A 12,653-nucleotide genomic window follows, 5' to 3' on the forward strand; every position below is an offset into this window, starting at 1 on the left:
TTTGCCAGGCATTTCCTTAATTCGAAACCCCTACTGCAGATAAATAGCCAGTCGAGACAATGGTTGGTTCAGAGTTGACAAAGACGGTTCCATACTAAGTCCACCTTTGGAAAAACAAGATGTACACTTGTCATTGGAAGTGGGTACGATTTTATGTCCAAGTTTCGGGATTCATTACCAGAGCAACCCAATGTAATTCTGACAGGTCTTAGCCTATGTCGCCCTCAACGTTTCGCCGTATCTAGTTTTCCCGTTGGGTGTCATCTTGCTGCATGTTGCCACATGCATGATGTGATATTAAACATGCGTCCAAAGGGGGCATTGTTTCTATAGCTATAGGGCTTGTCCCTAAAGCACGCTACGTACAAAGGCCAATAACCAAAACCAGCTACTCAAACATAATAAGACCATAACATTAACCCGTTGACTGACCTACAACAATAACAAGAATGCAAACTAGCCCACTGCATGAGGCCTTTTCAATTAATGTGAGATAGACATCTTGACATTTTGCCAGCTTGGTATGAAGTGCGTTCTGTGTACTGGCATTGGCTGTGCACTGGATGCCATTGTTGCTCGATGTTGACGCACGTAAATCGTTTGCCTTCCAGACTGGGAAGTAATTTGTGCTGACGGTTTCTTCACAGGCTTGATTGAAGAACTCCGGCAGATGGTCCCCTCTACAGTACTAAGGTGAGGGTTGTAGAAAATACTGGAACCATTTCTGTCTTCTACTGACCAAGCGAGAACCGACGGCAGGCACACGCTCCGCACACTAGTTTTGGCATTGAGATCCTGACAGCATGACCTTAACACACGTTCACGAAGTGGATCCGAATGTTGAGTGGTGACCAATATAAGCTGTCAGCGACACTGAAGAAGAGTGCCTGCACTTCGCTGACAGTAATTGGGGAAGGGCGACGGGGTTTGCCGCCAAACAGGCGGCGAATCTGGTTTCCTACGATGAAACTCAGACTTGATGTTTCGACTTCTTGTCATGAACCCATGACTTAACGACTACAGTTTTCATCTCGATTGTAATGAAAAGACCATACTTCAAGCGTATCCATAGCATGGTCCGGAGTATTAAAGTATGCAGATACGTTTTTGGAAATTACAGCAATATAAATCCGTACACGGTGGCATCATATAAGTAATTGGGAAACCAAGCTTTCAGAATCAATATAAAGTTGACATCCCGTGGCATAGTTATGTGACGGCAAACGATTCATGACATTAAGTTATTCAGTATGTGACACAGTGCTTCATTTCCCCAAACCAGATTTTTTAAATGGACTTCCAAGGACTTGCATAGATTTATGTGATGTAGACACGTTTTTGTTGCTTAATTGTGTAAGTGTGAAAAGGGCCTGTGATGTTTTCGATCGTAATGCAGTCTCTCGGCGAGCGTTTGTGATGATTTAATTATCGTCGGAAAAGTGGAATTTAAATTGAAATAGATAAAAGTAAAAGAGTCTTGTGGAAGCCGTTAAACCTGTCAATCGCATTGGGCGTTGGATGCAAGCTAAAAGAAATCGTTAGTAATTCCCCTGAAGGAATGCCATATTCAAACCCTGGGAGATTTAAAGGGGGCGATTCGCTTCCTCATAACGTATTCACGGCCCGCTCGCCGAACGAGCTGCTGCATCAAATCCGCGGTCCACCTCACAATATAAGCATGTATACATCATGAATATTGATTGAGCAATCAATATGGAAATAACGCACCTGAAATGTGTTATCGACACGATATTATGGTTTAGTCTGAATTCGCGCTGACCCCCAATTTTTTCATGATGTACTGTGTATACAGATACAGTGGAGCAACTGCACATGCGCCTAGACGTTACGTACCATCGGACGTGAATACCCACAGCGCATACCCCACTACCTGTCATTTGTTTTTGAATCTACGGACAGCTATTTGAAAAGAGATTCCCAAAAACCAGACTCAAATAATATCCACTTAAGTGCAGAGTCCTAATACAGTGAAACTTGCGTTCAGATCGGTAGTTGTCCTGCCAATATATAGTATTTTTATCTATTAGAAATATTTAACAGTAAAAACACTGAAAGTGGGCTTTTGTGAAACTTATGTAACACGGTTAAATAACTTCAGAGTAATCTTGGTAAAGTGGAAATAGTATAGCAGAATTCGTGCTAGTTTTAAGTGTTCTTCGGGGCACAGTCAATAGTATAACGATACCTTTATGGTTTGGTGTTACCCATTCAATTACATCGTAATACCCAGGGACGGTCTGGTTCGGACGGCAAACTATCAATATACCGCACTAACCTCTCGTTTCTTACGCTAATCGTGTTCACCCCCCCCCATCAGAGAAAAGAGGCTCTGAAGTCACGCGTCCCTCGCTCATGGACCGTGGCAACCGTGCCAGCTGTGCACGTGTTTGATATAATCAATGCTCATATTGGCGCGCCTTTGCTCCCTTTGCTCCTGAGCGTTGTTTCTCGTTTTTTTTTCTTCCGCTGTGCAGAGCTTCGGTTGATCTGCGTTCACTGGTGGCGTCATTGTCTTGCTTTAATGGTGACACCGACCACGCGCAGCTCTCCCAACATAGGAGACGCCACATGCCTACGCAGGTCTGGCTGAGTGGCATGTACGTGAGCGGTTACTTCAATTCGCTACGGTGTGTATATTGGCTTAGCCCGGTGTAGCTTTCGTCCTAACTGTGTAGCCACTGCGGGAGACAAGCGAAGCCAAGCAGGTCATTGGACAGTTCATTTTCCTTGCCGATTTCTCCGACATACCTGGAGGGATGTCTGCGTGAGAGCAAAAACAGCTGCTCAGAGACGATCTCTAACATTCCGTTCATGAAGGTAGGTATTTACGCAGGAAGCTTCTTCCGTATTAGAACTTTGTAGAATGTAATTGGCTGTCTCCACCGGGGCTGGGGAATTTCCCACAGGTAACAAAAGTATGCCATTTGAAGTAAGCGGCTCCCTCTTAAACCAATCTTGGAAATATCTAATCTTCGCAAGGTGCATTCTGCTTCTCTGTGTACTATAATCCCGTTTCTCATATTTCTCAGTTAACCGACTTTCAAGGAGCCTCCCTAGATTCTCACGGCTGACTTTGCCAATGGCTTCTCGATGGTCGATGCCAGAGTCGTCTGGTGTAACGAGATTTCACAGACCGCAGTACTCGGTGGATTACGTCAGCCCGGTCCAACTTGTTGAACTAGTTCATGCGTCCTGGGATATGAAGTTTTATTTCCTCCTCGTTTGCCTTATAATGGGTGCACGCGCTAGTGTACCTTGGGGGGTGGTTTTCCCTACGCAGGATGCTGGAGACATCTGCGTCATCCGGTTGGTTTGACCCTTTGCTCCCACCTTGCCTCCCTCTCATGTTCCAATAAGCCTTTTGCGAGGTAAATTTGAATAAAATCTGGTACACTGGGGTATCTGATTGCACATAAACATAATAATTTGAATTCCCCAGACTAAAGACACTATTGTTTATACTTTGTGATTCAGGGCAAGCTTTTGCATGGCTACCCGGTACCACCATCTCTGCTATAGCCTGGTTCCTTCGTACCCTTCTTATCTCTTGAAAACAGTGTATTGGTGCGAGGCGTCTATTATAAAGCCAACGCTTGCCCGAATCACGTGGTATAGCAACATTGTCTTTAGTATGGCGAATTCAAATTGTTATGTTCACTTGAATTTAAAGAACTCGGTGTACCAGAGTTTATTCAAGCTTAATTCGCAAAAGGCTGATTGATTCCAGGGGTATAGGACCTGAATGACAAAACTTGAAAAGCTAGATTAGCACTGGAGAATGAATGTACCCTACGAGCTGGGATGACAAAACTGAGGAGGGGCGAGGGGGTTGTGAAACTTCTCCAGGCCGTTTGGGATTTTGCATTAGAAACCCCAAGTGCCATCCCAGCACCTTTGATCCTGACGCCCCTGGAAAGGCATGGATTCACTATGAAATAAACAACAATACCTCTGTAATATCATCTGCACTTACCAGGCATTCTATTATAGAAGTGTTCCTTTAAGATGCTACTTACAATTCTGATTCTTTATCTGTACGTTTGCCACACTTTAGTGTACGGCGGGCGAACAGTGAGCCTCAAGAAGTTTCCATTATCATTGGGACGGAAGCCCTTTTTTCCCTAATTGCATGTACTACACTGGACAGCTAAAGAAACTTGCCACTTTTATCAAAGGCCAAACGTAAAAATGCACTCCATAGAAATAAACAATTTTTGTACACAAGTATGCTGCAATACCCCTTACTAATTACATGCCCAAAGGCAAGTGTTTTGTCAAAATTGTGTGCATGAGTGGTTTCTGTATAGTGATGCCATCCTTACTGACTACGCATACACATTATTGAAAAGTAAAGATTGTGACTTCTTTATTTCGTCCTGTGGCATTGATTTCTGCGTAAAACTTAAGACTCATTCTGTTACATTCTGTGACTTTTGATTCAGTAACCAATCTGCTGTGCATGTCAATTTCTTTGTTATAAAGATAATGTAAACGTGTATGTAAACATCATAAAAGCGCCGATGAGCTGCATGCTGTATCATTCACAGCTCTTCTCAGCTCGGGAGACTCTATATGCAAAAGGAAATTGACTGAACGCACCGGCCATACATGTGTATTTGTCCGTACCTTGATGACATACCACGACACGACCCTCTCCCTCAAGGATAGACGCAGTCACACGCAGTTTTCTGTCCCGGAAATTAAGCACAATTTGCATGAAAAACCACCCTGCGAAATCTGTAGTAAATTCTACCCGAGATGCACCTGCCATTAAGAATTAAAATGTCCCTAGAAAAAATGGATGCAAAGTTTGAAACGAATCTCAGACTTGAACAACGCAGAGGGCAATTTCAGTACGCTCACAACTCAGATAAAACTCAGATATACCCCAAAGTGACTGAAAGTAATAGTGATTTGGTCGTCTAACGTCACCCCTTCCTAGCGTTGGGTATGTTTTTGTATCCTGTTTGATCGACATTTTGATTGGATAGATGTTAAGTTTAGATTACGGCTCTCAAAAAGTAATTTGTTTAGATCCAATGTCAAGAAAAAAAATGTTCTTCAACAGAATTATGGTAGGCCTATCTTGTGTTTTTTGTTTTACTTTAACATGCGTTGATGTTGTAACCCCATTGTCAGCATAGAAAAAAAACGAATAAATAATAAATCTAGACGAAAAAAAGAAATCGTATCCCAAAGAACATTGCAACATTACTAGACTACAGCTGTGATCTCCAAAACATTGAATATAAAAGTGATCCTATACCATGGGGAGAGTGCAGTATGTGATAAGCCCCGTGCCAAATTTTCTTGACAACGGCTCCTATTTAATACTTGGGTCTGATAAAGCCACTAGCCTCAGGCTGCAACCGTTTCTGCATCTGTGCAGCCATAGCCAAGTGATTTGGACACGACTCTAACATACGGGTGAGCTGTGTATTGTATTCATAAATGAACATTACGACTGAACCATTTTGCAAAGACATCAGGTGTCTCTGTGTATAGCCAGTCGTATTTGGTCTTGACTTTCACATGTGCGCCGTGGAGTGCATCACCTTAGCTGCGGACGTGAACAATGGAAATCTTAGGGTACGTTCGTCAATTCATACCACCTTAATCTTCACCTTCTAGAATTCCAGCTCAGTCTATAATGACGCTATTAGACTTTCAATTTGACTAACATACGAGGATTATCAGCGTTTGAAGGACACATTAAAGCATTCATGAAGCCATTAGAAAGAAACAGAAGGTGCCCAGAGGGTGGTAGACTGGAGCATATTCATTCCTCCCCATTCCTCTTCATTCCTCTCCATCCCATTCTGGGATGGACGCCGGTTCATCTAGAAATGTTAAAGCAAAAGTCTTACACGCAACCATGCTCGTTGTTTTGTTCACAAGGTCACGTTGAAGTTGGCTCATAAAATGTATAGACCATCTCTCACTCAGTGAACGATCTCTTCTGAATTCCTGGCCCACATGTCTACCCTGTCAGAATCTGTGATGGAAGACGAACGATTCAGGAGAGTCATCCATCGAGTTCAATGCCGCCGTTTCATGCCCGTTATTGAGCCCATTGTCGAGGACAACCTTCAACCATTCGGTTGGCTGCAGTAGTGGTGTGATGGCGGGATAAACGGTCGTTCATTTGCACAAACCTCGAGACCTGATCGTAAGGAGGACGGTATGGAAGTGGCAGCCGCGCGAAGGAAAACTTTATTTGCTCTCCTTGATTAATTGGGACCAAATCGTCGTTCAGTCGTCCAGGTTCGATCTTGCAGAAAGATAAATACAATTTGCAGGTTGATAGGATCGATGCTCCCCTCAATGTTATGTCCCCTCAACATATTTGTCTCTGTCGGAGAGTAGAAGAATTATGAGAAAAGAACCAGTACAAATGGCACATCCCTGGTCTCTCGAAGGCGCCTCTTGCTTGTGTTTACCACTTCAAGTGAAAGCATTATTGACATGGCTAAAATTTCTGAAGTAGGTGTATGGCTCTAGGAATAGGTTTGAGGAGTATGCATGCTGCACACGTTTTAACTCATTTTGAGACACGGAGAAAAGAAGTTTTGTTAGGCGCAGTGCCCTAGAAAATTACCATGAAGCTGTTGCTGTTTTCTTGAACCAAGGAAAGAAAGTCCATCAATCCTTCTTATAAATACATGCTTCCAGAAGAACGAATATAATTTATGATTCACGATAAAAGCTTCTGGAGCCAATTAAAGGGTTTCTTTCTGCATTGTGTCCTTACGGATTGAATCAATTAGTGTGCACATTGGGTAACGCTTTTAGCAATTGTTACTTGTTTGGGCTCTTGTGACTTCACGAAATTGAAAATTTTCATAGACTATTCAAGTTAACATATAAGAGGGAAATTGAGTCTTCCACTCAAAGGTTACCTAATATTGTTGGTCAAAGTTGTATATTTCCTTCGCCAGTTTGGGAAAAAATACGAGAAATTTTTCCGAAATGATTCGATTGTGAACTCTGTGACCTGAAGTGCAACTCGAAAAAGTTCAATCTTCACTTTTCGAATTTCAGTCAGAAAGGATTTTTTTTTTGTCGGCTGATAGGAAATATTCCCCATTGGTTCAACTGATTACAGCTTCCAGCTTATAAGTGACCGGAAATAACTCAATTAGTTCGATTAATCCCGTAGCTTAACTGGTGGATAAGATGGTTTGCGATGACCAGATGTAATTCTTCCCTATGGAAATCGCAGGGGTGACCACTACAAAGAAGCCCCGAGAAGGAAAGGAGTACCACAGGCGTTTTAATGCATGCACTTTGGAGAGGATATCTCCTTGTATCAGTTAGGATATCTATACCCCCAGAACTTGATTGAAAAGAACAGTCTGAGACAGAGTATGCAGCCACACAGAGAGCAACAGCTGGAAAACCACTTTTAGGGCCGCCTTGAAGTCACAAACCATCTTCCCTGCCTTGCTCTTTCGAAACCACTTAGCAACGCAACACTCATATGCAGACCTATACGGAAAAGATAATACGAATAACAATGCAATACAATACATGTACATGTATACGAGTAGAGCACTTAAGTACACTGTAGGCCTGTCATGATTGATATACACTGCTTTGAGGCATCGGGTTACTGGCCCACCAACTGCTGGGAAAATCTTGACATTTCGTTCGATCATGTAGTTGGATGATCGGGATTCTCTGAATATCTTAATTTAGGCTCTTCGTTTGCTACACCCCCCCGCTTTTGTAAATTCTCTTTCTTTCCCACCGATCTCAAGGTTTAGGAACCATAATTTGTCCTGCCATCCGTTTAGCTTCGCGTAAAAGACCGCGAATTTAATATGTCTTTCGATTCCAAAGCCAAGGAAGAATAACTAATATAACTTGAAATAGAATATTTGCGCTGGCACGACTCTTGTTCAACAAACGCCATAACATACATAAACGCATATAATTCATGAATCTGGTATCGCAAGGAAAGCATTTTTCAGAACACGATCACTGTAACAATAGCTTTTGCTACTCCAATCCTTTCTTTGCACAGGTCAATTGACATCGATACTTAAAGGGATTAATTGGAACCCGTTTGTCTGCCGCCGAACTCGCCAGTTGGTCGCCGTAATGATGCATGCTGGGAAATTTTGGGGCATCCTTCTGATAAAAGTTTGTCTGCTTGTAATGCCTACAGGCTCACAATTCTGGTACAATGAATTTGGTAAGTTGACACATTTCATTTCAGTTAACCCTTGTGATTCTTGCTTGCATGACATGACATGTTGGCACCCCGTTGTGTGGAATGTCACCCTTGACCCATTAGTTTTGCTATTCCAAGCCCACCTTGTTCGTTTTGAGGTTCTTAAATTTTCTCAAACTGTTCAAATCACCTTAAGGCAGTCAGCTAAGCCAATACCATTTGCGAGTTCAATTAGAAAAATCTGGCACACTGAGTTATCTGATTGCACATAAACATAACAATTTGAATTCCCCAGCCTGAAGACACTGTTGCTATACCTCGTGATTCGGGGCAAGCTTTTGCTTAGCGACCACCATCTCTGGAGTGGACTGGTTCCTTTGTTCCCTTCTTTACCATAACCTTAAGCTTGCCCCGAGTCGCGAGGTATAGCAACAGTGGCTTTGGTATGGAGAATTCCAATTATTATGTTCACGTGAATTTAAAGAACTCAGTGTACCAGATTGTATTCAAATTGAACTCACAAAAGGCTTATTGCAAAAGCATTACAGAATTCAAGAGAACGCATTTTAAACTGTAGTGGCAAATGTTTCCTTGTTTTTGTTAAATTCATGTCATCAAAAAGGCATTATAAAGCCTGGCGTTGGCAATGTGTTGTTTGTAGTTTCATGGGGGATTCAGAAGGCTATTGTGACAAAATTCAATGAAATGAGACACATTGTTCAAACAAAACAAAACAAAATCAGGGTTAACATAGCAAACGTTTAGCTACAGATCTCTTTCTATTAAGCTCGTGAACCATTGGATCATCTTTTTTAAATTACCTGATTATTACTTTGGCTCTGAGCTACCTCATTTTGTTAACGGAAATCAATTAGCGAGAGTAAACACAGAAACTTTGACGCTGTGTAAGCCTAGCCCTTTGAGGACCCACATTGGCAACCACGCACTATCGTTTAATTTTTCATGACTACGGCTGGCCCATGGTCGCGAGCCCATTAATTTCACCGGCAACTACGAGCCGGTGTAAAGCACGGACAGTAAAGTGGTTGGGTCCCTGCGTGTGGCTTAAACAATATTGGATTGTTTCGCCCGGAGAGATGGAGGGCAAACCTTTCCAATTGACGTCCGGTCGGACGGTTGATCGATCGGAGAAGAGATCGCCCGTGCTACTGGAGGTCATGGTCAGGCGAGGCGGTCTAGGAAATGAATATTTTGGGATTTCTGACGTTATCGGCGTTGCTCATGTGCCTATCCGTCAAAGGACAATATTCACGATTTTAAGCGAGTATATATTTGGGGTCACGGTGTACTTCCTACGTCACGTTTGATTTTTGCTCCCCGATGTGTTTGCTTCACAAGTTGTTTCGATCGACCGGTTTAGCTTCAATTAACGAGCGGAGTTGTGCTCTCTTGGTAATCACATCTGTCTGCGGAAGGTCAACGTACTGCTGACAGGTGATTGTTTTATCCACGGAGTGAGGAGAGTATTGACTCTCTTCAAGTTCTTCAAACACTGGGGACGTGGCCGTTTTCCAGTTCCCTCCTTGTACAGAATGATGGGCTGTGCTGAACTGAATATTGCGTTCGACCCAAAGATGGCGTTGGCATCGAAACTGACGGACGTTTCACGAATTACTTTAGAAGCATTTTCCTCCAGCTCATATTTTGGTGGAGGTGATGGGGCCAAATTGTTGAAACCGGACATGTGCTGTGTCGGGGTTTTGGGGCGTGTCTTGGCACCGGTCACTACTGTTCTGGTCACGTTTCACGCATCTTTCCTTGGAATATCGAATGACTCGGAGCTGAATCCTTTTACCTCTTTATAAAGGACGGATCTGGTCAGTCTGACATTGAAACTAGTCTTTTAGTGTGTTGTTTTTTATTTCGAAATTAGTAAAATGTAACTATGGAAACATTTAAGAACCTTGGTGAAACTTTAAATTCGTAGTAGCGGTCACAAGTTTTGAAAAACATCTTGCGGTTGAAGCGATGGAAAATAATGGACTAACATAGCGAAGCTACTGACATTTCCCTAATTAATATAAAATTGCTTCTAAGTATAAAAGTATTTACTGGTTTAGATTATTCACCTGTACATCGTACCATATTTTAATATTTTGCCTATTTAAGGGCATGTTGATGTCATTCTGTTTCATTCTCATTGTAATGCAATTCCAATTCAATGAACAATAAAGTTTGATGTGGTTTTGGGGAAGAAACCTCAACGTGGAGGCGATTTCAGCTCTAAAATTAGACAAGACGTTTGTTATTCTGCATATTTCTGGTTCTTACTTTGAACAGAAACTTCTCAAAATTTACATGATCGTACTGGAATTACAGCAGCAGCTTGCTTATGAATTGGTAAAACCATGGAAATTTTGTTTTAAAATACGCACTTGCCAAATAGAGTACCCAAAAAAGGAAGTCAAATGATCTGTATATTCGTGTTTTCAAAATTGCTCATAATGTGCTCTTAAAATGCTCATGTATGCGTGGCTGTATGTCCTTCAAACATAACCTAAGCTTTTTGTCGTCGCCAGCAATTTTAGGGCATCGTGTTTCTGTGTGTATGCGTTGCTCAAGTCGACAATATGCCAGGCGTGTGTGCCAACCTTATTATATCTACACTAGAAAGTGGACCCGAGAACATGAGGTCCACGTGCATGATGCACAATTATGCTTACCTTGTCAGGACTAAGCGGGACATACAAGGTTATCCCCTCTCTGGAAAACAGTTTCAAAGGCATCAATAGGGTCATCAATAGCACAGCAAAACGAGGACGAACAGTTCAGGAAACAATCAACAACATTTCGGCTTAGAAGATTATTCACAATGCAAGGCAGGGTACAGTTTTCACCTAGTTTTCTGCTGAAAAGGTATTACGTAAACACGTGCGTGCATATATACAATTTACATCTGGAGACGTCCAGATTTCAACGTGAAAAGTCTGTTTTTCAGCCAATGTCCTTCTCTTCCTGAGACTCTCCGCCTTACATTCGATTCGTTTCATTCAATGAATCATGCCTAGCGGGCTGGAGAGGACAGCCTCGTGTGAATATTAAACAATAGAAAGACACGGCGTCGAAGACACGATCGGCCATAAAAAATCCAATTGCAGCTGTCACTTGGACAGAAAAAAAATTATGTGCATGCAAAAAAGCTAATCGGCCGCTCCTAGCGTTAGGCAGCGAAAAGGGTTCACGCTGTAACTTTACACTCTCGCCACAGTAAGCCGATCATGCAAGTGATGTATTTGGTAGGGACTGAAATGTGAATTTCTTAACCGAGAGGCCATCAATTACAATATTGCAAACTTATGGATGTGATGAATTGTCATTTTCCATGCACTAACTGGCTTAGTGAAGTTACAGAAATATCAACATAACTCCACCATACCATTTTGTCAAAGATATGCTTGGGGCGATGTATTTTAAATACCCAAAGACGTATGATTTTCATAGTGAAAACAAGAGTGTTCATGATTGTTTTGTCTTCTGTTGTTTCTACATAAACTTGCCCCTCTGGTGCTGGGAAATTCACCTTCAAAATTAAAGTAATGTATACAATCTACCTACGTACTATACGTATACGCATGAGTGTGTACGTGCTACACCGTTGTCGGGTCAACTCTTAAAGTATCAATCAGGGAAAAATGTCTATTTGTTTTGATTGCTACTCGAAGCAAACAACAAGACTAATGAAAGGAATAATCCACCAGGAAACATATCTGCAGCAAAATATCGATTAATCGTGTAACCGATTACAATTTTTAGGCAGTCCTTATTTATTCTTGGGAAGACAACTCTTTGTGTTGACGGGAAGAGAGAAATTGCTATCCTTCGTTTACTTTGCCTTGAATACTTGAGAATTTATTTATAGTTCCCCCATTCCTCTGTCATATGGTGAAATCGCAGCAAACCAAAACGCGATCGCGCACGATCATCATATTGCAATTGGAATTTAATATTTTTGCTTCCCCGAAATGAAAACGTGCACCGAGCGAGGCCGCGGTGAATTTCATCGTGCTGTTGTCTTTGTCAACAAGAAAGCGCGGGCAGTTTGTATGCATTATTGGATTTGTTTTGCATGAAAATATGACAGGCATCTTCGCGCGCGCGACCCTTTCATGGAACAATGAGAGCTTCAACGGGCGATTTGTTCATCAAGTATTTGAAAAAAAAAGTGATCACTTGACGCATGTTTCTTCATACACGTTTCACCCAAACCATCGTCTCAACTGTCTATGTGCTACCTTACACACTAAAAATTGCTGGATACAGAACCTATCCCCTGCCTGTATAGAATCATCTCTTCTTACGTCACAGTCGTGTTTATCCTACAAGTGGCTCCTGGCGTTGTGGTTGGCCGTCGGTACAAAGTAAAATAATAGGCCTAATTAATCAATTGTCAAAAAATCTCATGCAGCTATCAGAACACCAGATAATATACTTAGTA

The 12,653-nt window shown here is 42.0% G+C and overlaps 1 protein-coding gene across 1 annotated transcript in view; it reads left to right on the plus strand.

Moving 5' to 3' along the window:
- Positions 1-497: 497 nt before the first annotated feature.
- Positions 498-12,653, plus strand: part of LOC110986552 (neuronal acetylcholine receptor subunit alpha-10-like) — a 72,985-nt gene continuing 60,829 nt past the window's right edge. Inside the window, exons 1-3 of the mRNA XM_022248498.2 lie at positions 498-693; positions 2,496-2,838; positions 8,048-8,218. Coding sequence (XP_022104190.1) covers positions 8,125-8,218 — 94 coding nt within the window. The 5' untranslated portion in view covers positions 498-693; positions 2,496-2,838; positions 8,048-8,124. The remainder of the gene's footprint in view (positions 694-2,495; positions 2,839-8,047; positions 8,219-12,653) is intronic.

This window comes from Acanthaster planci, linkage group LG16 (genome assembly GCF_054643075.1).
Source record: "Acanthaster planci isolate LZ-2023a linkage group LG16, COTS_SCS, whole genome shotgun sequence".
In the NCBI taxonomy this organism is placed as follows: domain Eukaryota; kingdom Metazoa; phylum Echinodermata; class Asteroidea; order Valvatida; family Acanthasteridae; genus Acanthaster; species Acanthaster planci.